General features: G+C 42.0%; 1 protein-coding gene across 3 annotated transcripts in view; it reads right to left on the bottom strand.

Moving 5' to 3' along the window:
• Positions 1-23,767, bottom strand: part of LOC309695428 (fibroblast growth factor receptor-like 1) — a 33,254-nt gene extending 9,487 nt beyond the window's left edge. Inside the window, exons 1-3 of one of the 3 annotated variants that reach the window (XM_082516071.1) lie at positions 23,383-23,767; positions 22,731-22,826; positions 1,227-1,499 (exon numbers count right to left, since the gene is read on the bottom strand). In XM_082516071.1, the coding sequence (XP_082372197.1) occupies positions 1,227-1,499; positions 22,731-22,815 (358 nt within the window). In that variant the 5' untranslated portion in view covers positions 22,816-22,826; positions 23,383-23,767. Of the gene's footprint in view, positions 1-1,226; positions 1,500-1,591; positions 1,824-22,730; positions 22,827-23,382 lie in introns of those variants that run through there. The other 2 variants (XM_082516072.1, XM_082516073.1) reach the window with 2 other exon arrangements.
• Positions 23,768-26,171: the final 2,404 nt, after the last annotated feature.

Raw genomic sequence — 26,171 nt, 5'->3', positions numbered from 1 at the left:
GACTGGTGAGTGTATGCCTAGCTACAGTGAGTGCTCACACGTCATCTAAAACTTCCAGCAATTCAGATTTAACTCTAACTTTAGCTGAACTCTGTATTTTCACTACCAAGACTGCCAGCTCCATCTTTAACAAATTCTTTACACTCACTATAAAAAGTTCACAGGAATGTCCTTTAACTACACATACAGCCATAGCCACGTCTGACTTTGATACTATACAGCACAACTATACTACAAACCATTATAGCTGGCCCCGTGCCCCAGTCTCCAACCTTTCATTTTAGCCCAATCAACAGACACCCTCATTTTCAACTCACCAGCAACAGACAGAGGGAGACCCTAAAATAAACTTTGGTCTCATCTATTCCCCACTCATGCGCATGCTTTACTGCAATAAGGGCCGTTTTCTGAAGTGATTTGTGTTTTCTGCTTGTGCCTGATTATGGCTCTTCTTCGTCTGAAGCACGCCTGTCACAAGACCCGACTGTAACTCCTCCTGCGAGAGCGCACAGACTCTGGCCCAAATTAGGCATCTTAGAGTAATTAGAATAAACACAGCCTTCACGCTCCACTCCGCTCATTCATCATGTGCTGCTGTAGCGCAGAGGAAATGCACTGTGTTCAAAAGTGTGCAAAAGAGTAACACACTCGGTCAGATTGTGCTCTTACAAGAGCTGCGGGAGAGGCTGGAGACAAACTTTTACACTGAATGTGTTTCTTATTGTGAGGCTGCAGACCTCCTTCCTCTAAAGAGTGTGGCCTAAGGAAAAGGAAGAGCTGGAGATCCAATTGAGTCACAGAGGATGAAGTAGTATGAAACAATATCCCGTGCCGCTGTTGACTTTGGGCAGACAGAGGTAGAGGCAGCAACACATAGAACAGATGAGAGGATCAGCCACTAAACCTCCATAAATCTACTTGTTTTAGACCTTGACCTCTGTGAGCGATGCTTTCGTTTAACATTTAAACTGAGGTGAGATTTCTGACTGCCGGGAAAAGCTACAAATCTGGCCCCTAAACACCACAGCGGAACTGATGAGGCCCGACAGTACAAATCAGGGACTGACTCACTGCCGCTGTTTCTGGTTTTAGTTAAGAGACAGGTGACTTCATGTTTTATAGTTGCTGCATTAACAAGAATGACACATTTTTCTGCGAGCCAATGATCTCATCTCGTGAGCCTGCCGAGGGGCAGGTTATCCAAACCGAACTCCGTCCGCACTCACCAATGACGATGAGGGTGTAGTTGACGTTAACGCTACCAAAGCCGTTTGTTGCTTTGCAGATGTAGGTCCCCGCATCATCCGTCTCCACCTCTTTGATCTTCAGGCCCATGCGGAGGATGCGGAAGCGTATCCAGCCACTGTGGATGTTGCGTGCGTCTTTGGTCCACATTTTGAGGGGTGGAGGGTCTCCTTCCACCGGACATGGCAGCTTGATGGCACTGCCCACCCGGGCCGTCTGTCTGTGCTCAACTTTGTCAGACACCCGTGGAGGTCCTGAGGATGCAAGAAAATATGCAATTATAATGTCTCATATATTTCCTCATATGTAACAGCTCACATTTAAGTCAGTAAATGTGAACGCTCACTTTCAGATCATCTTTTTCTCTTCTTTGCTTTTTATGATGACACTGAGAGCATCTTCAGGCAAAACCAGTGAACAGAAACGAGAATTAAAAAGATGTTGAAGGAAAACGTTAGTCTGGTTGGTTTTAGACACCATTAAAATATAGTGAGATAGAAATCAGCTTAAATCCTTTGTAGACTCATGATGAAATAACATTATAGCTCCAAAGCACTACATAATCTTCTTTTCACAATCGAATGTCCCCACTCTACTGATTTTTGGCTGCTTTTGTTGTTCTTTACTATTTAAATGCTTTATACTTAATATATTTTGCTCATTTACCTGCTTTTTGTCTTCTGCCTTTCTTTCTGCAACATTATTGTTGTCTGTGCAATAATGTGCATTGCATCACTGTCAACTGAGAGCCTTATAAAAAAGGGGGCCACGTGATAAAGTTGTTTTGTTAACAGTGAAAATGTGTTTCTGTGGCTGACCACAATATTCAGATGGTGCTCCACATCTTTTAGCATTTGTAGGCCAAAAACATTAAAAGCACGCAGCAACTCACTGTGTTTCCCCCCATCATAGTGTAACAGACAATGAAACATCACCTGAAGAGGGATTAAGAGTCTTTAGGATGAAGTAGACATGTATCATTTAGTTTGTTTTTCTTCTTTTAGTAACATTTAAAAGTAACAGCAGTCAAACCATTAAAATCTAAAAATCTTTTAATTTGCATGACAGATTATAACTGAGTGATAATGAAAAAACAGCTTTATTCACACTTGCAAGTGGAAAAAAAAGCATGTGAATCCTGACTTATCAGGATCAAACCAGAGTCTAAAACAGTGAGATCAGAGGCAGATGAAACGAGATAGAGGCAATTTGTCATCTTCTCAATGATTACCCAAAATCTTGAAACCAGATTGTAATAATTGGTTAAGCCCTGTCGTTCACTGCCTGCACAGAGAGGGTGAAGTGTTCTGGCTCTGGTTATGTGTAGCGTGCAAGACATCAAAGAGATGAGAGGGGGCGGTTCTCAGCGAGACGGACAGCAGCCTATTCTCCCGGCTCTTAATTGGCTCGGGTCTGGGCCCTCAGATCTGGTGAAGTGAAGCAGGCCGAAACACCCTGTGATGGTGTTAGGAGGCCTGCGCCGCTGGTCGCACAGTGCCGGGCCTCCGACTAACCCCCCATCAAAAACTAAACAAAACCCTGAATTACTGAGCAGAGCAGACGCGGAGGAGAAACAGGAGCTCGAGGGAGCGCAAAGAGGGGGAGGAAATGCAACCAAACCCTATACCTGCGACAGACCTCAAAAGTACACAGAGCACAAACTGCGGCTCAGGACAAATGGGCGCTCTGCTCGCAGTAAAAACAATGGAAAGGGTATGTACGCATGGCCTCTCCCAATGCATGCATGCATACGCACGCACGCACGCACAGGAGTCACATTCCTTCAGTGCATTTCACACATATGGTAAACAAGAAGTTCATTATCCTGACACAGGTAACTCCCCCTGGCATCCATCACTTTGCTTACAGATGTATCTCAGCTGCAGGTACAACATCTGGGCCGCTATCATTTCTAAAGCCAAAAATCTTTAACTCTGTCAGGGCTCTGTGTGCGGGCAGGCGTAAAGGAGGATCCAAACGCAGGACTCAGACACTAACTTGAAACTCAAAAACCTCAGCTTTATTGCTGGTACAAAAACAAAACATGAAGTGAACACGGACTATGGAGAACAGAAACACACACAGGTATAATATGATGTTACGACACGACCCCGAGCATGGGAAAACACAGGGCTTAAATACACAGGGTAGTAATGAGGGAATGGGCAACAGAAGGGAGACACAGCTGGGGGAGATCAGGGCTAACGAGACGGGGGAGCTAAGCTGCACACACTAACATTAGACAAAGACTTTCACAATAAGACAGGAAACAAGAAGTACTAAACCAGATGCAGACATGACACTGAACAGAAACTGCAACACACATGAGAACCCAAAACCTAAGAACTGATCCCTCACCAAGAATAACAGAAACAGATCTATAATGACAATAATAAACAAAGCACCAGAACATCAGAAAACAATCCATAATGCAAAAATAAACCAAAACATAATAAACTCAAAATACCGGGTCCAACGGACCCAGAACCGTGACAGACTCAGTCTCTTTTTTTCTCTCTCAAAAAAATACATACAGCTGTATAAGTAAAAAAAGAAGAAGACATATTTCAGCGTAAAAGCAGCATAAAAGCAACGAAACCCTCTTTCCTTCACCCATAAACTGAGAGTTTTCCCTTTCTCTCTGTGGATGTCCTTTCCTGGTCCACAGCACGCACAGGAAATTGGAAGTGTCATTGTTTATGTCTGTGGAGAAAATGCAACCGCAGTCTTTTTGGCTGTTGTCAGCTGGCCCGTATCTCACTCCACAGCTACTAGGAAATCAGAACAGAGACGCTCACTGTTTCTCCTCTGTAGGATCTGATTTAGGACCACAGACACGTCCCAGCGTTGGCTCAGTGCTGCTCGAGCTCATATGGACCGCGAGTCCTAAAGGATTTAACCGCCTCGGGAAAACATAAATACATTTCTGCCAAATCTTGAACAAATAGGCTACAGTTATCTCTTCCGACTTATGGTCTCACAAGCCACTCAACCATGTGTCCCTTCTGGATTAATGGAGAGGAGTGACTTACAAAAACAAGGCCTGATTCATGTCAAAGGTTTAGCTGAAGTAAAGCATCAAAACAGATTGAACTTGCAAAGGAAATGCTTCTGTCAAAGCTGCAAAATATATTTCTTGAGACGTAAGTACAAGTCGGAAGAAAATAAAAAGAGACAAGAGAACTTCTGAATGCCCCGTTTCCATTCATAAAAAATAAATAAAATTAAAAAAAAAAAACAAGGGTGAACTTTATTTTTTTTGCACTTCTTTGCAGAGTGTTCGACACTTACAGTAAATTCACGCCGACCTTCCAGAGGAGGATTTCCTTCCAAGCTGAGATTTCTGTTGGCTTTATGTTTGTGGTGGTTTTGGCTAACCTGAACTCTCACTGCTGCTTCATTTACAGGCCCATTTTTCTGTCGCTAAATGTGTCCTTTCCAACATAAAGGAATAATTTGAGGGTTGGAGAAGTAACCTTATTTCCTTTATCAGTGCAAGTTAGATGAGAAGAAGTTTCTGATAAATACTGACACAGGAAAAAAAACCAGTTCCATCTCTAACCTCCAAGTTTTTGTACTTGAATAAACATGATATGATGTGCCAGTTACTGAATCTAAACATAAAGGCAGGAAGATTTTGGTCTCCTTAAATGTGTCTCTCTATGAAAAATCTATGGACTGGAAACGAGAGGAAACTAGAGGAGTCAGAGAGCGGCACTCCCCCCCGAAGGGCAATGACTATACTAAAACTTTGATGTTTTATGATGCTTTTATTGCAGACTGACAGGATGACGTCAGTCTGTTTTCATAACAACACTTTGATGTCTGACCTTTGACCCCATGACCTTGAAACATTACATACTAAAATGGTGTATTTTATCTTCTTTATCCATATGACTGGAGCAGAACTGGCTGAAATCTTTGGCTTATCTAAGCTGTAAAAACTCGAGATTTTAAAATATATTCAAGCAGTTTGTGATTTTGCAAAACTTCATGGCAGCATTGTGAGGCGCAAATTTTGACCTTCAGCGGACGCTAGCAATAAAGGTCATATTCAAATGCTTAGCCACCCTAGGTACTGATGTCCCCAAAGGCCTAGTATATTGTTGTGAATTTTGAAGATAATCCATAAAAAATGAGGGTAATACAAATTTTCCTGATTTTCACATTTGGTGTGACCTTGAAGTTCCAATTTTCACCACAATTAAATCAGATATGATATGAAAACTGTAGCCGCTAGACAGACAAATAAACCAAACTGATTACATACTCGTTCCTCTCAGGGCAAGTCTGGTTGTGCTTAAAGGTGAAAAAAGCTGCCAATCACCATCATGACTGACACCCTTCATGTTGTGTTATATTAATGTTTTCTTTCTTTATAAACAGTCAACAAACAGTGTTTTCTACTAATAAAGGCCTTTCCCACAACAGCAACATAACTACTTAATAGATAAGAATTAAATACCTGAAGAAATCCTGTTGTGTATTAACAAAAAATGAAGCCAAATCTATTCTATATAATGGCCAGCAGGTGGCAGAGCCTGTGGTTCCAAAAAGATGTACAATTGTACAGAAAACTGCGAAAACTACGATGGTTCTCAAGCTGAATAGTTTCTTTTCTTTTCTAGTTTTGAGTCTTATTGATAATGGCACGATGATACGTTCATCTTCTTCTTCTCATGCAGCTTGCGGGGGCTGGAGCCTATTCCAGCTGCCATCATTTTTAAAAATTATTGTCACGATTACAGCCAAAAAGCACACAGCCTTGTGAGATTACTGCAGTATCCCATGGTTTCTCAATCAGATCTACCTTTTATTGGGATTTACAGAAATCCACAGCAGTAAAAAACATTGCATCTAGCTTGACTAAACATCTGTCAGAAGCAGAAAAGAAGCCAAATGCCATTGTCAGGTTTTTCATTGCATTGGCCAAAACCATCACCGAGCCATTAAGACGCACAACTTGAAGTGGTGTTTTTTAACATCAACTTAGTATTCATCTTGAAGGAAAAATGGTCATCTTTTTCCTTGCAGATGAATACCTAAATACATAACATCAAAAATGTCGTAGCAAGAGAGAAATTTGATTATAACTGGATTAAAATCCCTCAACCGACTGAGCCTGGTTCTGCCGCAGGTTTCCTTCCATTAAAAGGATTTTTCTTTCCTGCCCACTGTTGCCAAGTGCTTGCTCATAGTGGATCATCAGATTGTTGGGTTTTCTCTCTTGCATTGTAGGGTCTTTATAATATATAGCACTTTCAATCAGCTTTTGTTATTGGGCCCTATTTAAATCAAATTGATTAGCAATATGTTAAAAATTTCCAAATCAATAAAACAAATTCCGAATTTTAACTTGTATTTCTGTCTCTTTTTATTTTCTGTCAGTGGTGTAAACATTCAGGTCAAAGTATTAGCAAGCTAAATAATGAAATTCACTGAACTTTATCGTCTGTTTTCTTTTTAGTTGTATCAATGACTGCATGAAAGATGGACGACGCAACAGCTGCCATGTTGCACTTTTGCAGCCTGAGTTTTCTCAGTCATTGGTGTGGAGGGGAAAGCTATCCGCGGCGCTGTCTTCGGTGGGCCTGACGGTCTCCGTGTCTTGTGGTCCGGGTCATGACACTTCAGGGGTGGGTCTCCTTCAGGAAGTTGCAGCTGTGATTTTTAAATGAAAATACACTGGTCCTTGTATATAATAATAATATTGTTTCTTACAAATAAATACTGTTCAATGAATAATTGCTTACTATCATTTTTTTAGGAAATGGGTTGTTCTATTGTTCTATTAATGGAAAGATGCTCATGAATATGTCTTCTAAGGCTGTTTTCAACAGTTATTTCTGATTGTCTCCCCCCCCCACCTTCTTCCACCCATTAAAAAAAATACTACAAACGCCCCTGGACAGAGCTCAGTGTCAACCTGACTGAAATTGCTTCATTGGACATAACTGTATAATAATCGGTCTAATATTTTTGCAGTTTATGGCAGGAATAAAGCATATGGCTTAGATCTGTCACATCGATCAATTGTGCTGGGATCAATTTTTGAATAGCGTGACTTTGAAAAATAGATGCTATTTATTATCTAAACTTGCATGAGTTAAAAACTGAGAGCAGTCGATACAATTTAAATTCCATGACTTACAATAATGAACAACAGACCACACTGACACTATACAAGAACATCTGAAGTTTAACATGATCTACTTTCATGTAATGAAAATGCTAAAAAGTGTCTAAATTGAGGAGGTTCTGAGGAAGACTCCATTACTAACGCTGTTAAAATGAGTTTTTCAGCAGCAAACTGAAGGCTGACTGGCTGCTCTCACCTGTCCAGCAAGTCCAGCAGTTCTCAGTAAATGATGGCTACGTTATTGCTTGAATTGCCCAGCTAGCTAATTCTTGCAAAAACCAGAACACAAATCCAAGTTGGTGTGTTGCCAAAAATATCAAAAGATTCCTTCGGTTGTGATGAAAGGGTCTGGGTGATCTTGAACTTGGACACTCGAGCCACTCCTGAGCTTTTTTGGCTTATTACAGTTTTGGCTGTTGCTCCGAGTGCGAGGAATGTGCAACAAAATGACTTCCTCCCTCAATCTCCGTTCCTCCAAAGCTTTTGAAGTCTTTTTTGAAAAACAAGGCATGAAGAAGTGCTGAAATCAAGGACATCGTCTGAATAACTTCAGAAATGTTTGTGTTGTGTGCATGATTGCATCGTTTCTTCGAGGGTGGGGGGGCTCCATTCTACTCCTCCACCTCCGCCCTCTCAAGGACAGGTTCTCTTAACCTTGGAGTTAAAAGCTTTGAAAGCACACAGAGGCCTTCTGTGCAACAACAACTCCAGGTCTGAGAAATGGGAAATTATTGCCCTTTTAAGATACACAGTTTAAGATGCCTGATATTCAATTTGTCATCACACCATAGAGGAGGTCGATTGTACTGCAACAGACTCTTTTCTGGTTACCTCACAAAGTATCAGTCCTCTACAGACACAGGGATAAATGGACATCTGCCCGACTCATGAGAAACTGGTGAGCGTTTACTTAAATTGTTGGAATTGCTGGAAAATGATACACGTGACCATATGGGCTTTTCCGTACTGCTGCGCTGGTAAAGCGCTGCTTATTATAAGCGAGCTTCATGTGTGAATGGAATCTTTCATAGTGCAGGAAGAGGAGGAGGAGGAGGCCTGGCGACTCACAGAATTAGCTCTGTTTTTCTTTGCTCAATTTGGTGATGGATTATTTTAAGAGAAAGGGGCACATTCAATAAGAAGCATTCTTGTGATTCAGACTAAATATAGCCAGCTTTTACGAAACCTTGTGAGCGAGTTAATGAGCAGTTGATCTGTCGTGCAGGCATCTGTGGTGGGAAATATGTTAGGAAATGTCAGGAAGAGAATGAAAGAAATAAAAAATAATAAATTAAAAAGTTAAAGACTACAAAAGCTTCCAGGCTTGAGCAACGCTCAGATGTGCTGGCAGCTTTCTCCTTGTTTATTTTTTTTCCTCTTTTACTAAACACCTGTGGATTTGTAATGATGTGTACATGCATTTTCTAGTCCATACAAAGTGCTTCGGCCTTAATCATTGCAAACATGTGAATAAAAGGCTGACTAGGCTGCTGACAGCCGTACCAATAGAGAACAGCTGGAAGTTAACCAACCACAATGAGACCAACCCCATAATGCACGCAACACTGTCCGCCTCAATGCACGATACAGTTATTCAAACATTTTCCAATAAAAAGCATTTTGTTGCTTAATCTCCAGCCAACTGCAGGAATTTTCTAAGGCATCAAAAGGCTTTTGCACGCAGGCAGACTGTAGTGATTCATTACTAAGATAAACACAGATCTGAGCGAATGTGTCTTCAGTGTGCAGTATTTACATAAAGGATAAGAGGCGCAGAGACAGACAGGAGCTGGAGAATGCTTCCTCCTCCTCAGGAGCACTGTGTTAGCTCAGCAGAAGGCAGAAGAAGGAGTTTAATGGAGCCTGTGCATCCAGGGAAGCATTCTACAACACATTTTCTTAAAGCCTTAGGACCAATGGCATAATACAAGTTAAAAAAAATGAACAAATAAAAGCAAAGTTCAAGGAATATGAGAGACAATGAGGGGGGTGAAAAACTCCAGCTGGAAACCAAATCCAGAGCCGAAGACTTCACTTGAGACCGGAGGGGTTGGGCGAAAGGTGAGGTGGACACCGCAGCTCAGGGAGTGTGTGAAAGGCCAGAGCTTCTGTTCAGGGGCTGCTTCTGCTGCGCTCGGCTATACATTTCACAAACAGAGATAAAAATCTGCATAAAACAGTGAGACCGGGGAGGAGAGCCATCTTGGCAATTCAAGAAAGGCGGAGGTGAGGGTGGGAAGGGGAGGCTGGGTGAAAGGGGATGGGATACGTGGAGTGGCGAGAGCGGTTGTTCTGACAGCAGTGAGGCAGCAGAGGGTGAAGAATGCCGTCTTTTCTTACCCGTCCAGACGTCCTGCCCAGCAGCTTCACCCAGTGTGGTAATCAATACCGGTTATTTTCCCCTCTCGCCTTTCCAATCAATAGATAAGAGTCGGGTAAGACCAGTCGGGACAATGGCTCTTTCTGTGGCACCATCAGATCTGGGGTGAATAGCAACTGCTTTAGTGGTGGGAATAGTACAGGAGGAGCTATTGGATAACACGAGGGACTAGAAAAACAGCAGAAACAGGGTGGAATAAAAAGAAAAGGGGAATAAGATGCTCCTGTCAATCTATCTGATTAAAGAAGAATCAGAGGAGTAACATCTCTGCCTCTGCTTCCTTCGCCCAGCAAAACAACAGCCTCCTGCCGACTGCTCATCAAAAGAACAGGAAAGAAACAGAGAAGAATTACTCCAGCGTCATAAAGCTCCGGGAAACATCTCCATCACGCGGCTTACCCTTAACAGGCCCTACTGTGGAGTCTTTGAACTCTAAGCTGCTATATTTCATTAAACTTGACGGCCCCAGCTGCCTCGGCTGGAGCAAAAAGCCTGTGCGTGTGTGTAAGCTTTTTTAGTCTCCTCTCTACTCTCTCCTGTGCAACTTAAACAGTTAATTAGTGAATATTTCTACTTGTAAATAAACCAGATTAATTCATTTAAATGTGGATCAGAGGTCTATTATTACCCCTGAAGCAAAGACAACCTCTGCTAACGTCAGAAAAAGTACCTTATATTATATTTTATTATTTAGACCCTTGTTTTTGGAACAAATTGATCACAAGAGAAGATGTGCTGAGAACCAGGTGGCTTACTGCCAAAAGCATCCTGGGGAAAACTTTTATGATTATGTGAAAGGTCTCTTTCACTTCAGGTTAAGGGGTTTCCATGAAGACTGTACTTTTCCAAGTGTGTGGAAGTATGGAACCCTATGGAAAGTCTTTAACCTGAATTAATAGAGGTCTTTCTTGTTGCGTTTTAGTCTTAATACTAGGAAGTGAAAAAGGGGGTTTGCAGTAGAACACCTCCTAGGTTGGTTTTCCAGGATGTTACCTGATCAACCAGCACAGAAAACGGGACATTTCTTTATTTATGGGCTGATCAGGGATCGTTGATGCCTGTTTGTTTCTCTGTGTTAGCAAGATTACCCAAACACTGAAGGAAGGAACGCGATAAAGATTGGAAAGGATCTTTCTTTAAGTCTGTGCAGTAGGGCATTGGCCTTGACGAAGGAGCTGCCCTTTGAATGCTCTTTTAATTACAAACACTGCTTTCAAAGAGACTTGAAAGACGTGTCAAAAAATAGCACTCTGGTTACAGTAGGAACTTCACTGACTTGTGCTGTGTAGTGGTGGGAAAAAGGAGTCAGGGGATTCCCCTTCTTTTCACTTTATTTAAAGGTGAATAGCACAATATCCTGAGTGATGTTACTCCTTTACAGTAAACAGAGGTACTTTAAATGATTTTAACAGTATCATGCCATCAGAGAGCTGGTGCATCAAATAGTAACTCCCCCAACAAAACGATATTTGACGACCTCCCCTTAACCCTAAATGACGAGTTTTGACTCAGTAATGTGATATAAGATGTTTGGTTTGGTTTCTATGGTTCTTACCTTACTCAATGACTATTTTGCCAGTGAAATAAAAGCTGTGAGTTTGAGTTTAACTGTGTTTGCTAGTTCCACTAGCTGCTTGTCACGTAACAGTCCATGACAAGTTTTCTGGGGGGGTTTTTCAAGGGTAGTTGCACAGTTCCGAAAAGAGCTTTAAGGGTTATTCTTACTAAGCTTTCAAGAGGTAAAGTGCAAATGCAATTTAACAAATGCATAACTCACACCATTTTGATTTTTTAAGTCTACTACTCAGCCTTTATAAATGATGAAACTGTATATGTGTGAGATTGTCAAACACACTGTTGGTTATGGTCATTGTTGCTGAAGCCCATGCAGAATTGTCTTAAACCTGCATTCTTTGCAGTGGCCAGCAGGGAATGACGTTTGTGGTTCCAAAAAAACAAAAACAAAACCTACTTTTCACTTCATTATGACCTCCGTCAATACTTTCCTAATAAAGTTATGATCTCAGCAGCTACTTTAAAGTCTTACTTTAAGTAGACAATATTGTATAACATATCTCCACATTTAGAACAAATAAATGGTAAGACTGGGTATGCTTTATCCTGTGACTGAAATGCGTGCAGTGGCCTCATATTCTAAGTCAGATCAACTCCTCGCTAGGCATGTCTGTTATCATAAAAAACTAGATGCTAAACTTAAAACAGTAAAGTAAAACAGAGTGTCACAATCCAGTGGATAATGTCATAGAAGCTACATGTGTATTTGAAATACTGATTACAGTTTTTCATATTAAAAAGAGTAATTATCCTGTAATGTGTGACTTACTTTTTGGTTATTTTTTTCTATCTACATCAAAAGGAAAACACTTACTGAACTTATCAAATTTAACAAAGGAAGTGCTGTCAGACTAGGAAATGTTTTCATCTGGAGTTACAAAGTCACGTTTTTCCTCAAATATTTCTGAAATTTAAATATTTTCCCCAAAAATTCCTAGAAAATTGAACATACCGACGGAGTGCCACAATCTTTCATGCAAATGTGAGTCTTGCTGCGCTTGTCCCGTCATAAAGAGAGCACAGCAAGTGGCACTCTAGCCGTTTTATCTCACTCCATTAGGCTAAGGCCTGGTGCACACACACGGGCTGAGTGTGTGCTTAGGGCCACTTATCAGGGAAGAGGCAACAGCGGGGAGGCTGTGAGGAAAGAGGAAAGCCAAACAGAGTGGCAGACACAGAAGGAGAGAGCAGAGACGTGGAGAGAAATAAAATCAGGCAGAGGAGAGAGAAGCAGGGTGAGGGTTAAGGAGAGGAGGGTCACTTTAGAGAGCAGAAGGGAGCAGAGGCTAAGATGGCAGAGAGGCCTTCTTTAACAGAGCTCATACGGAGAGGAGGGCTGCAGGGGGGAGCAAAAGGCGATTAGGTGGGCCTAGGCGGCAGCAACCAAGAATCCCAACAATCTCGCACCCCACTCCCTGGCCCGCACTCAGCCTCGGCCACATGACACACTCAAACAGACTTTGCCCTCTCTCCATTACAAAGCAGCGCACCAACAAGCACCTGTTTATTACTGTCTGTCTAATACGTTTGGAGGTTGGCCGACCACTTGGCACTAAATGGGACATTGTGGGAATGCCCACATGTTTTGGCTGCACTGCACTGCCAGTGCATTGTTTCTTATTCTCCCTCGCAGACAAACAGATATGAATGTTTAGACACAAACTCGTATTAATCTGTATGTTATCATAGTCCCCCTCGCCAGAGAAAACACAGGGTGTTAAATATTAAACTTCAGGTTAGTATTTAACTGCATAGAGCAGTTCTCCCTCACAGCATCTTGATAAGATAAACTGGTATTCTAGACACTCAAATGGTCTTAAAAGAATAACATTTGTGTAAATTTAATCCCTGATTTGTTTTTTAATTTATGTCTGTACTAATGTGTAAGACTTTGAACTGGTTAAACTGCTCAAAAAACTTCTAAACTCAAACCTAAAATAGCTATTTAGGTGTCACAAGCAGATGTTTTATGCAGGGTGTAAAAAGCCAACAAAGTTGTAGAAACCACACACAATAATTGAGCAAATTTACCCCCTTCAGACATCAAAGGATACTTTTTGTGTTTTTAATTTTGGACTTAGACCGTTGGGCATCCAAGAGTTCAAGGAGCTGCAGCTGAGTCTGAGCCAGGTGGTGAAAAACCTGCAAAGACTTTTGCTGGCATGATATCAACTTTGCAGGTAAGGCTAAGTCTTTGTATAAGTCTAGGACCACATGGAGGCTTTTGCAACCTTTATTGTATTTACCAGAAACCAACAATAACTAAGCTGCTGGGTTACTTTAAAAGGGACCCATTATGCTAATTTCCAACACCTGATTTTTATTCTTATTCTTAAATAGCACTTTGCATGATTCACAGTTCAAAATAATCCTTATTTATCTCATAGCAGATCTTTTTGGAGCTCCTCAGTTCGTTTACCTTCTGGAAAAAATAATTTTGCCATTTGTTTCTTCTGTTTGGCCCCTTGAAAGCAACAGATTTGAGCAGTGTGTGGGTGAGACTTCTGTGCTCACAACCAGACTCATTTCAGTCTGTACCAAAAGCTACTGACCCTCTAATCCCATAGTGCACAGATATATATAACCAATGGGATACATGGAGTTTTAAGATGTGAAAAGGGAAAAAACCCTTGCAGATCACTGCTTCAGAGCACAAATGCTGCACAAAAAAACTATTTCCTCATAGCAAGACTTGTTTTGTTTTTTGGGGGTTTTTTTTCCTCTTATCTTTTAGCAGTGAGATGCATCCTGCCTCTCACACCCTCCTCCTTCTCCTTCATCCTTACTGCATTCCACAGTTTGGAAAAAAAAGTGTCCAACCTGCATTTGGCTCATTGTGTACAGTGAGTGACAGAGAAGCACAGAGACTGTAAACAAGAACTATCTGAGTCAGACATGCATCAGTCACCAGTGGACCCAAGTGTGTGTGTCTTTGCGATGATGATGACAGCTAAGCTTGGTGTGAAACACCTCTTATGGCTTTCCAGGAACCTTACACCAGTGTACAGTCTGAGGACAAGCCAATCTCCATGACACTAGGAAGCACTTTACACCAGTGCCTTTGTCAACAAGGCCTTTCAGGACAGGGCCAATGACAGACTGTGATGTAGCAAGAGTGTTTGGGCAGAATGGAGCAATTCAGACAGCGGCGGGAGGGAGGGAAAAGCCGGGGGTGGAGCAGGTGAGGGAAAGAGAAAGGCGGGTGAGACAAGAGACGAGACAGAGCGGGGGGGAGAGAAGGGGAGAGGCAAGACGAGACAGACGGAGGGGGTGGAAGAACTGGCAAAGCTCTCACTGACAGCAATGGGGCCTCCTTGACAATCCAGGAATATTGTCTGAAATCAATCTGTCATCATGGAGCTGTTGAGTCTGTCATTACGATGTGGTACTCGCCCTTTCACAGTGACAATTTGTTCAGTGCTTTCCCAGTTCACCTTACTACTGCACTGTAGAAAGGTCACTGCCCTCTATCCATCTCTGTCTGCTAGTCTGTCTGTCTCCCTCTTTGTTAATCAACTGTCCACACAGAGCTTTGCAGCCCTTTTACCGGAGTGACCTGCAGAGAAACAGACGCCTGATGACCAGAACAGACGTCCTGCTGCAAGAACATCTGTTACATCATCGATTTTCCATATTTCCAGATATCAAAAATAAGCGAACAACAAAAAAGCTTTCTAGAATAATAAGTCCAAGAGTCTACAGCAGTAAACAGGGCTTTCAGGTAAATGCTAACATGTTCACTTTTAAAATAGTGGCATGCTGAATTTTTTAGATTTAATATCTAGCAGTTGCAAGGCATTAAGGCTAATAGAAACTTTGGTCATAAACCAACATTTTGGGCTCATTTTGACCTTTGACCTGATAATGGGTTCATGTAAAAAGTCAGTGGACTCATGTTTTTATAATGAATCCTCTGGGAACCACAAATGTCTGGCATTCTTTCCAACAATCATTAATGACTGTTGGACTTTTAATGAAGTAAAGTTACTCTCATAGTGAACTAACATGAGAAAGCCAAGGATTCAAAGAAGAATAGACTTCCTGTAAAGCGTGAATTTCTGCCCACAATGTGGTGCCAATCCATCCAGTATAAGCAGTCAAGCGTTCACTGAATTAATGAGCTATTTGACCCGTTGTTGGTGTTACTAAAGGAAAACTGAAGGGATCAGCAAAGTCAGATGACATCATCCCCGAGGGAACTTGAATTTCTGGAGCAAATGTTGTGGCGGTCCATCCAAGAGTTACATAACATTTCAATCTGAACCACAGACTTAGCCACTGTGACTCACTGATTGGTGGACTACCAGGTTAGAAGTATCAAGTGTTGTGTGATCAAGGTGAAACCCCGACAGCTGAAAAATAAAGCCAACAAACAGCACCAGAAACTGCAGTTCCTCGAGTGGCCACTTGAGGATGCCTCCAAAAGCGAGTCATTAAAATCACCACAGACTTCCATGTCATTTTAGTCCAGTTTTACAGCATTTAATAGACATACTTACAACCTGTATAAAAAAAAAATCAGTGCTGGTGTCAATGAAAAGTTTCCATTGAAGATGGTGAATTTAATAACTTATCCAACTGCATAATGGAGATTTGGAGTTATGGGTGTGTGCCTAAGCACGTTAATTGGAATAATTTTGGCATCATGATCGGTGCCATTTTGGATTTTTTGGAACCAGAATTAAATATATATTTGTGTGAGTGGGTGGTCCATGTAGCAGAACAGAGGTGCCATCGCACAGTATCACAAGGCATAGCTAGCGCTGTTGCCTCACACCAAGGAGGTCCAGGTTGGAATCAACCGGCTGGCTGGAACCTTTCTATGTGGAGTATGCATGTTCTCCCCATGCTGGCGTGGATTTTCTCCAGCTACTCCGACTTCCTCCCACAGTCATTCGCCTCTGGCCCAATGAAAACTGGGATGAGTTCCAGCCCCCAAACCACAACTCTTAATTGGACAGGCAGTAGAAAACGGATGGATGTCCATACTTAGTAATGTCACTGACTATGAACATGTTCATAAGTGCAAACCTATAAATAAAATAAAAATTGAATTTCACTCACTGAAATTGAGCAAAATACCTCTTGGATACAATTAAGTGCACAGCAATACATGTAATCTGTCTGATAACTGCATTAAAAAAAGAGCAAAAAGCTACCACAAGTTCCAGTGCTGTGGTGATCCCAAGCAGACAGCTCTCAGCTACGACCACAATTGTTGGCACCCACCTCACTCAGAGTCTACACCAACAATAAAGTAAAACTTTAGCTGTTAATATAATTTAAAGTAGTTTTTTGGTATGAAAGCCAGAGTCAGGAGGATTCATCCTCTGGGGACCTTTACTGTACAGATTTCATAGTAACACAACAGCTGTTGAAATATTTTAGCCTGGACAGACTGACACTGCCATCATTGCTGTGCTTGCATGGTTGAAAATACACAAAAATAATGGCCAGTTCAGCTAATCAAGGCACACAGTAACTGTATGATTGGCATATTGCCACCGTCTGCCAAGTCTTAAAATCTATCTACATCCAGACTGGGGACTGATCCAAGGCCTAAGCTCACATCTCTGTGCAGGAGGAAATCAAATCAGTTTCACTGCATGGTGCAGAATTCCAGCCTGGGACAGCAGTAGCTCTGCTATAAAATATGACAGATTATACTCTTTCCCCCTGAAATGACTTTTCCTCCCGCTGCACTCTTCATGTCAAGGGGGACAGATTTTTTCTATTCATTTGAAAAAGTGGTGCATCCCCAAAATAATAATACATTTTTTTAAAAATTAAAAAAATCAGAGCTTCGAGCCTTCACATTCCGTGCAGAAACGGGCACATGCAGATTCCATCACAACAGCCTGGATGCTCACAGAAAAATCCTCCTACTTTGGCATATTGTGAGAAGCGGTAGCCTAGACCAGACTGTATAACTGGAATCAATGGGGACAATGTATAAATACTTTCCAGGGTCATTCAAAAGGATCCTTAACGATAAAAAGTGGAAGTGAATAAGCCTCAACGCCAAGTGGGGTCTTACTGAAGCTCATCAGAGGAGAACTGAAACAAGGGGGGGGGTTGAGAAGAGAAGCAGAAGCCTCATTCAGAGCTCGTTATCCCAGCCATGCCTTGGCTCGGCTTTCTTTAAGCCCGGCCAGCCACCACTGTTGCCACCACCATAACTTTCAATCATCCTTTTAACTGCTGAGTGGCAGGGTTAGTCAGAGGTTGGAAGGGGTTGTGTGAGGGACTGTCAAGAGATTCCAGATTAAACCCTAGACAGAGGAAGAAGAAGGAACACAGAAAAACAAAGATAGAGCAATCTTTAATGGTTTGATGTGTAGTAATGCATTAAAAATCAAAAAGTTGACTCAAAACCAAAAAGAATAAAAATAAAAGTGGATGGAAAACAATAAGGATCTCCTCAAATGATATGCAACAGGTTCACCCTGGGTGCACGATTTGGTATTCTGATAAGTCAGTCAGAGACTTCAGCAGCACAGATTCTAGCAGGCTGTGGCAAGTACAGCAAACAGGCACACACAGTCAGATGGGGCAGATAATATTTCTGCTCTTTAAATCAGCCTTTTATTCACTAACATCACAATGGCAACTCTCAAACTTGTCCAAACCTGCTCAGTCCAAGAAACACCTTCGAGGCCATCATCGCATTAAAGTTGACAGTATAGATAGTATTTTCCCGAGGCAACAAAATGTTGCTTTGGTACATATTTTGTTGGAGATACAACCAGGATCTAACGCCAGATGAAAGATGTGGAGAAGCAGGAGAAGAAGGAAGTAAAGTTTCAATTTCTGTAACACCCCCCCCCTCCCCAAACTCACGTGCCCAGGTATGCATCATAAATCTAGAAGTTAAAATTTACAGGAAAACAAACCTCAGCTTCTCCTGTTGAGCAATGAAAGTGGAGATCAATTGGCATGTCATCATTTCTCCTACTAAACTGACTGAGCGAGCAGCTGTGGAGCACAAAACAGGGAGGAAGGTGGCTGGGTGGGGGAGCGGGGGGTTCGGGGAGGCTCTCCATGACTTGGCTCCTCGAAAGAAAAGAGAAAACAGAGCGAGACTGCAGAAATGAAGGAGGCTTAGAAGGAGGGGTTGCGCAAGACAAACACTTCCCGCTGTGGGGCTGAAATGTTATTGTAAGGTCACTTGTAAGGTTCCAGGAAGGCAGGGACCCTTGCCCCCCTCCCACCTACCCACCCACAAGGCTTGCTTCCAGTCACTCCGTCCACTCGCTTTCTTTGGCCAAGGGTGTAACGCAGCAGCTCTGAGAGTGGAGTCTAAACAGTGTCCGGTGTCATCTTATTTAACACCAAGCAACTGCCAATTAACACAAATCTGTTATTCATACGTCTGCTAAATAGTGCAAGTCAGACCAGCGAAAGGCACAAAGTCGATTATCATCTGAATGGTGGCCGTCCCGACGCCTCTGTGCGAGCAGCTCCGTGGGTTTCGCGAAGGTTAACAGGAGCAAAAGGAATTCTATTTAGCTGAACTCAAATCCATTCAGCAGGCAGGAAGAGTGTGTGTGGTCTGAAAACACTCCCAGAGCCAACTGCCCAAACAAACTAATGAGCATTGTACACACACACACACACAGACATGGGGACTTTCTTAAAAAGTAAAAAGAAAGGGGGAAAAAATCTGAACATTAGCATACAGCTGAAAGTGGCAGACAATACTTTGTTGAAATTCCACATGAATCTTAATTGAAGTGTCCATTAGAGTCAGTCAATGAGTGGGAGTGCTGCTCACCAGGATTATACGACCCCGCTAAAGTAAACACAGAGTGACCTCCATTATGACTACTTATCACGGCTACGGCTCTTTCCTTTCGTTCCCCTTGGAGAGGTGAAGTCGGACACATTCCTCCCACCAAATGTTTCCTCCTGAACTGACAGGGTCAGCATTGTGCGCTGATAGATTGGGAACAAGGATTGTTATAGCGCTGCTAACATTATTTCCGCGATAGAAACAGAGGGATTTGTAGGCAGGAGGTATATTATTTCCACCTGGTTTAGAGGGGAAGGAGGTGGAGTGGGAATAGTTGTTGGTCTACCTCTGAGGTTTTCCAAATTGCCCCGCGCTCCTTGGATGTCTCATTATCATGACTTTTCTCAGGGTAATTTCAGGCTGCTTAATAAAACGCACGCATATATTCAGAGGCACGAAAGCAGCGCCCATTCGCTCTCGTAACTTCTTCTCACGCAGGCCTACGTGGCACCACCTCAGGAAAAGCGAGTCCCCCGTCTGCTATGAGCTTAAATACACGGCAAATAAGTCCAGTCAAAAGGGATGACGAGGGTTTAAAATTAATTACCGCTGCCCTGTCCAACCTTGGGGGACCACTGCACACAATAATCCATCCATTGTTCTCTGCAAATGGACCCAGCCTCTGTAAATATGGGGCTGTGAAGAGCTGAGAAAGGCTGGGTGGGAGTAAAGGTCAGCTCGAGCCTTGTTTTTAACGACAGCACATTAACTTAACTGACTTCCTTCGACTTTAGACTGGTAATAAATGAGAGGAAATGCAGAGAAAAAGAAGGGGACATGTGTTTAAAAGGGTGGCATTCACTGGTGGACGCGTGGTGTGGGAAACAGAAACGATGCGCCGGACCAGTCGCGGCTTAAAGATGAAGTGCGTCTTCCTTTGACTTCTGCTGTTTGGTGTGGGATGAAAGACAAAAAGGTAACATGAAGCTGATTTTATTTCCAGCACTAAATGAGGCATTAAAGTGCGAGTTGCATAAGGAGGATTAAAAAACAAACAAACATGTTAAACAGCTTTTCAGCTCTACCCTTTCTCATTCCCCCACCTCGTCTCACCAGCTTGGCCCACAAGCCACTGTTACACCTTCTTACTATGCAGGAAAAAAAAAAAAAAATATATATATATATATATAAGAGGACTTTGGGGCATTTTGTTGCTCAGAAACTAGCGTCATTACGGTTTAAGGAAATGGAAAATGGTCTGAGAGCCAAAACAGCCTTGTGATTTTAAAAGCCCTTGGCATGCAGTTTATCTCATAGTGCATTCTTGGTATGAAACCATGATGTAACTCTGCTATAAAATGTATATTTTCCAACAGGGTCGCAGAGGAGTTTGCATGCTCTAAACTTTGCCAGATAGCTTTAGAAGTGAAGGAAATACGTGTGGGGTTAAATCACATAAGAAAAAAGGAAAGGGCTAGTGCAGCAGCTTAAAAGGACCACTGTATTTGATGCCTGGTTCTAATTAAAATGCACCAAAATAGTACCATTCATTGTGCACATTGTTAGCTAGCCCCGGTGCATAACAGGGACACCTGGTGCCTCTGTTTTTTTCTCCCAGGGTGCATTTCTGCAGATCCATATGTCCAGGCTGCTGCATTCCTCGTTTAGCAGAGCCGAACAGTCCCCGGACCTGTCACCACGTTAGAGCTCTGCTGGGACACATCACTGAGCACCTCCTCCAGCTGCTTGGGGAGGCAGAGCAGCACATTTGGGGGGGGGCGGCAGAAGGTGCTAAGATGGAGGAAGTGCAGTGGCTACAAGGGGGTCCAGCTGTGACGTTGCAGCACAGAAAGAGGGAGGTCTGTGTGTATATGACTGAGTGTGTATTTGGGGCTCTCTGTGGTACTAGGGCAGGGGGTCCTGGGTCAGATGTCACCTGGTGACTGACAGCAACAGGCTCAAAGTCGTTCACCCAAACTTACTGTCCTCTCAGGTGCACTGCCTGAAGTGTTTAGATAACAGCAGTAAAGTAACACTCCCTACGTGTTTTTACTGTTTCACACACAAGCGAAAAGGGGGCCCGTCCTTTATGATTTCATTTACATTTGTCAACGATGTCATCATACACTGTTAAGTTTTACAGGGACAGCTTAACAGCTCTGCTGGCCTTCGCTTCGCTACAAAAGCAGAAGCTTTGAATCAACTACCCCCACCTACAGGCTATATTTCACAGCATGTCAGAGTCAAGCTGTTGCATTTGGACTGTAACACAGAACCCACTGTATCCCTGCTTCTGTTGGTGGAACTGTGGGATATTTACACTTCACAGACTGTCAGGGAACGTACAAAAATCATCTTGCTCAGACTCCTTGCCAGCCGCATATCTGCAATTGTACATGTGTCCCTGCATCTGCAACCACTTTCAGAGAAATTATGAAAAGCAGGCTGCAAATGCTTCCCATTGCCTGACATTAAATCAGCTCAGGACCCATCGGACCTCGGCTCCCCACCGTCCAAACTGGCTTCCCCGTTTTGCTTTGCTCCCTCGCTGACATATGTTAATCTGTAAACACAGAAAATTGCCTGTCTAATCTGATTTAGCCTTCACATCTTGTTTACTTTTGGTTTAGTTGTGCCGTGAAGGCACGGCTGCCACGCTGTGAATGAGGCATTGTCTGCAGACCCACAGATGTAATCTCCCCCTCTAAACTGCCGCCAAGCCTCCCACCCCCGCCTCCTGCCCCCTTCTACCTTGAGCCATGATAGCCACATGCAGGTATTGTACCTATCAGACGCCTCTTGAATCCACTCACACGCTGAGCGGGGAGAATAAAGAAGGCGCTATAGAGCCTGCTTGTTTTGCCAGAGAATAATCTTCGGGGGAAATGTTCTGGTTTTCAGATTTCTCTCATTAAAAACTGAAGCGAAGTTACAAATTCTGCCTCTGGCTTTGACTCATGCCACTGGATTGCATCAGACATGGTTCAGTAGTCGGTGATGGTGGATGAAATCACAGAAATTGTCTCGAGAGCTGTTCACGAGCTGTTGACAAGCTCACTGTAAGTTGTCTTTATAAAGCAGAGTATTGATACTGGCACAAACAACAGCACAGTGAACTGTGGTGAGACTGAGGTTTCCCACTCTCCAGTTGGGGTTACGGTCAAGAAAATATGCACGCACATGAACACACACACAGACACAGGGTGTTGTGAGTCAGGCCCTTTGGCCAGCTACTTGAGAGCTGGACTCTTACACCAACTTGTGTTCTTTCACCCTGGGAAGCTGATGGATGATGTTTGTTTGGTTTTGCTGTAGCGAATGCACACACACACACACACACACACACACACACACACACACACACACACACACACACACGCTGCCATGACTGAAACACACAAACTAGGGGTAGGGGACGGGCTGGTTTGCCCTCTCTCATTCTGCTGTCCTGTGTTGATTTTGGGCTGTGTTTAGAGATTTTTGTGAGTTTTAAGTTTTCCATCTCTTCTCTGCGCGACAGCATTCAAAACCCAACTGAGGCTTTCTTCAGGCTCACAGGAAACCAGCCAGTCAGCTTGGTTAATAATGAGCTACGACTGCTGTATAAATGAAAAGAAAAACCCAAAAAATAAATAATTTTAAAAAATGAAGCAGCTCACCTCTTACGCAGTCAGTCAGCAAAACAGCCTCAAAGATGAGTAACACAATCTTCAGGATGTCCATGCTGTCCAAAGACAAATTCATCTTCCCTAAACCTGAAAGACACATGCACAAACAGTTACACTGCTGGAGGATATCAAGACATTTGTATACAAAATAGTTTAAATACTATAGCTTGCTTATAAAAGTCCTGACCAAACCTAATATGCACTATATCACTAACAAACTGGAGGTTCCCAAACTAAGACACCTGGGATCTTTTTGTGGTTTATAAGGAAGTTTAAGGATTTTAAAATGAAAACCAAGCAGAATTTATTTAATGGCAATATTAACATATAAAGTTAACGTTAAATAACACAGGATGTGTGCAGTTTTTCCACTCCTTCCAACTACAGGTAGACACCTAGGTTTGGGACTCTACATTAGGGTCAATATTGAGGGTTTAAAAAGTGCTGAATATCTTAATAGCACAGTTATGTATCTAAACGACATATTCAGATACAAAATCAAGGTCTGGGAAAGCAAAGCGTTCATGGAAACTGTTGCTTTTGGCTAGTTTCTTGATGTGCTTACAGTAAAATATCCCTCCAGCTGCTCAAATGAAGGTCGGGTGAGAATGCAAATAAAAGTATAAATAGGACTTTAACATACCTTAATATTCAGTGAATTAAGTCAGCCTCGTATCAGCCTCTTGACTGAAATGCTTTTAGCTAAAGTCCGTGTCGAGTCCATGAATCAAAAGTGACAGCGGTCGACTTTCCACCGACCTCTAACAGACCAGCACATGCCTCTCTCCGGGATAAAATAACGGATTCACGGCTGCAATAAAACCGGACACTTCCATAAATCACAATAACAAAGTTTCCAAAGTGTTAGGGAAAAGAAAACTCAGGGAAGTCCAGTCCGGTCCGTGTAGTCCGCTTCATCCACAGAGTGACTTTTCCAGGAGCGCGCACACAGCCGAGACTCGCGCTGCAGCTGCGGGCCAATCACAGCCTGCAGAGCCCGGCCACGTTTAACTCTTTATCTCTCAAACCAACCTCTTCATTACAGAGCTGTTATCCCACCGCTGTCAGCTCAGCGCACGGGAAAGAGATAACAGCTGCAAACTGTTAAGAAGGATGCCATGCAAATAATGGGCCTTATATAAGCCATTCTATTGTTCTAATATAATATCTGATCAGAAATAAACACAATGAAAACAGTGGAGGGGAACATTTTGATTTTCAGACTAATGTGCATCCCTGTATGGAGGTCCCCAAGTGCCAAAATGAATCCAATAAATACATCATTAAATAATAACGTTAATGTCATTAATTAATCAAACTAGGCAATAAATAAATGCATCCATAATTATTTTAAGTATAAGTGATTTCATTTAAAACACTTAATAAAATATAATGTTTTACTTGTTTCTGATTGTGATTAATTAATGACACGTTTAACCCTCTAGAGTTTAAATCACATGGCCAAGTTAAGATTATATAGTAGCAAGATGCACTCTCACAGAGTCTCTGTTTCAACTTGTGTCAAAACTGTGACTTTTTAGCTTTCAAATTGTGTTGATAGGCCAAGTAAGTCCAGAATAAATATTTTACTCTGAATTCTGTTGTCAAAATTCAAAGCAGGATTTTTTTTTGAGGAAACCCCCAGAGCCTATTTGCAGAAAAACGCATCAACTAATCAAAATGTATTTGGTTGCGTAGGAAGAGGGAACAGTTGTGGGAGTGACGGTGGAGAAAAAGTGAGCGATAACAATAGCGAGTTTTCACATCTGAGAGATTTGTGACATTTAGCATGTTTGCAGTGTATACTTCAAATCAAAAGCAGCCACAAACAGCCAGTTGATCACAGAATATTCATTATAAGTTCATTATTTAACTATTACTTCTTTCCTATTTAAATTAATTAATAACAACTTAAATTATTTAATGATATATTTATTTAACTCATTTTGGCACTTGAGGCTCTCCATACTCATGTGCACTAACTCAGAGATGTATTACATGAAGACATTGGTTTTAGCTGTTTTACATAATCCAACTTAAGTTATATTATAAAAAGATACTTTTAATACCTAAATGAATCAATATATAAATTATATTGTTTGAGTATAATTACACCATGATTTTTTTACTTAGGAGCTACAGCTTTGAAGTAAGTGTCATCATTAATGTAACGGATACCTGGAAATACTGCCGCAAATGCCCAGATTAAATTACAAGCTTCAAAAGTCAAACTTATAGCTCCATACTGTAGCACCCTGTGCTGTGAGTAACACCCATTCAGTATCCAGATACAATGGTGCGAAGCCATGAACATGTGCTGCCACCTACTGGCTACAGATCAGCTTCTGCCATGCTGAAGAATTTCAACTACAATCACTGCTTCACTCAGTAAGTACTTGGAACTTAGGTGTTTTACTGATGTTTTGGCTCTCATTCAGTATTGACAGTCATGTTGCTGAGTTATTTGGCCCTCTAAAGGTACCTTTAAAGAGGGATCTCTTAAGGTTTGGTTCTCATTGGATGCGTCATCACCCCTGTTTGGATGAATGGGGTGGGGATGTCCAACATTACATCCCTCTCTGCTAGATGACCCGCCAATGGTTGATCAAATCTCAGCAACAACAAACCATAGGCCTGGTGTCGTAATCCAAACCTACCTGGTAGCTTTCATTCCTCTCCATGTATTCCTTCCCAGGAACAATCAGCTACTTGATCACCTGCTATAGTTAGGAAACTTTAGCTGTGTCCAATATCTGCTTTTAGAAATCCTATAATTGGGCTGGATGAAACTCTGACAATGTGGTACTCAAACTCCATAAAGAAATTCAGTTAAGGAGGATCATCAGTAGGCCCACACTGCCCACTCCAGTGCCAGGAATATAAATGGCAAATAGAAGCTAAAATTATTCCAGGCTTTAAATGATCATCTTTACATAATATCAAGACAGACACATTTCAGCTCGCAACTGTTCCAGTCATGGGACGGTGAACATAACATACGCCCTGCAGTTTTTCAGTCTCTATCCGTTCCGTGAATAAAGAGAAGACTACTTTTAAACAGGAAAAAAAATCATTTATTTCAATATACATTGCATTTAAAACTATATAACAGTATTTATTCAATATTTTACACAGCTCTCATCATGGAAATGGACTGAAGTTTTAGAAAATAAGACCAAGCTCTGAAATAATATGATATCCCAACCTTTAATTACTGCATGATTCCATGTTTTTTTTTAAACATAAAGATAATTATAGCTTCATACATTATTTTTGTTCTTTATAAAAGAAAAACCACACCTTTCCAAAGTAAGTTCATATGTTTCTTTGATGAAAATAAGATTGATACAGCAGTATTTAGTGATTCTTAATATGTAAAGCCTGAGGAACTGCTTTAAGCCAGAGCAGAATGGATAGGATGTGATATTTCGT

Source organism: Aulonocara stuartgranti (assembly GCF_965226115.1).
Source record: "Aulonocara stuartgranti genome assembly, chromosome: 19".
Lineage (NCBI taxonomy): Eukaryota > Metazoa > Chordata > Actinopteri > Cichliformes > Cichlidae > Aulonocara > Aulonocara stuartgranti.
The sequence above is the reverse complement of the archived record's forward strand: the minus strand, read 5'-3'. Positions and strand labels throughout refer to the sequence as shown.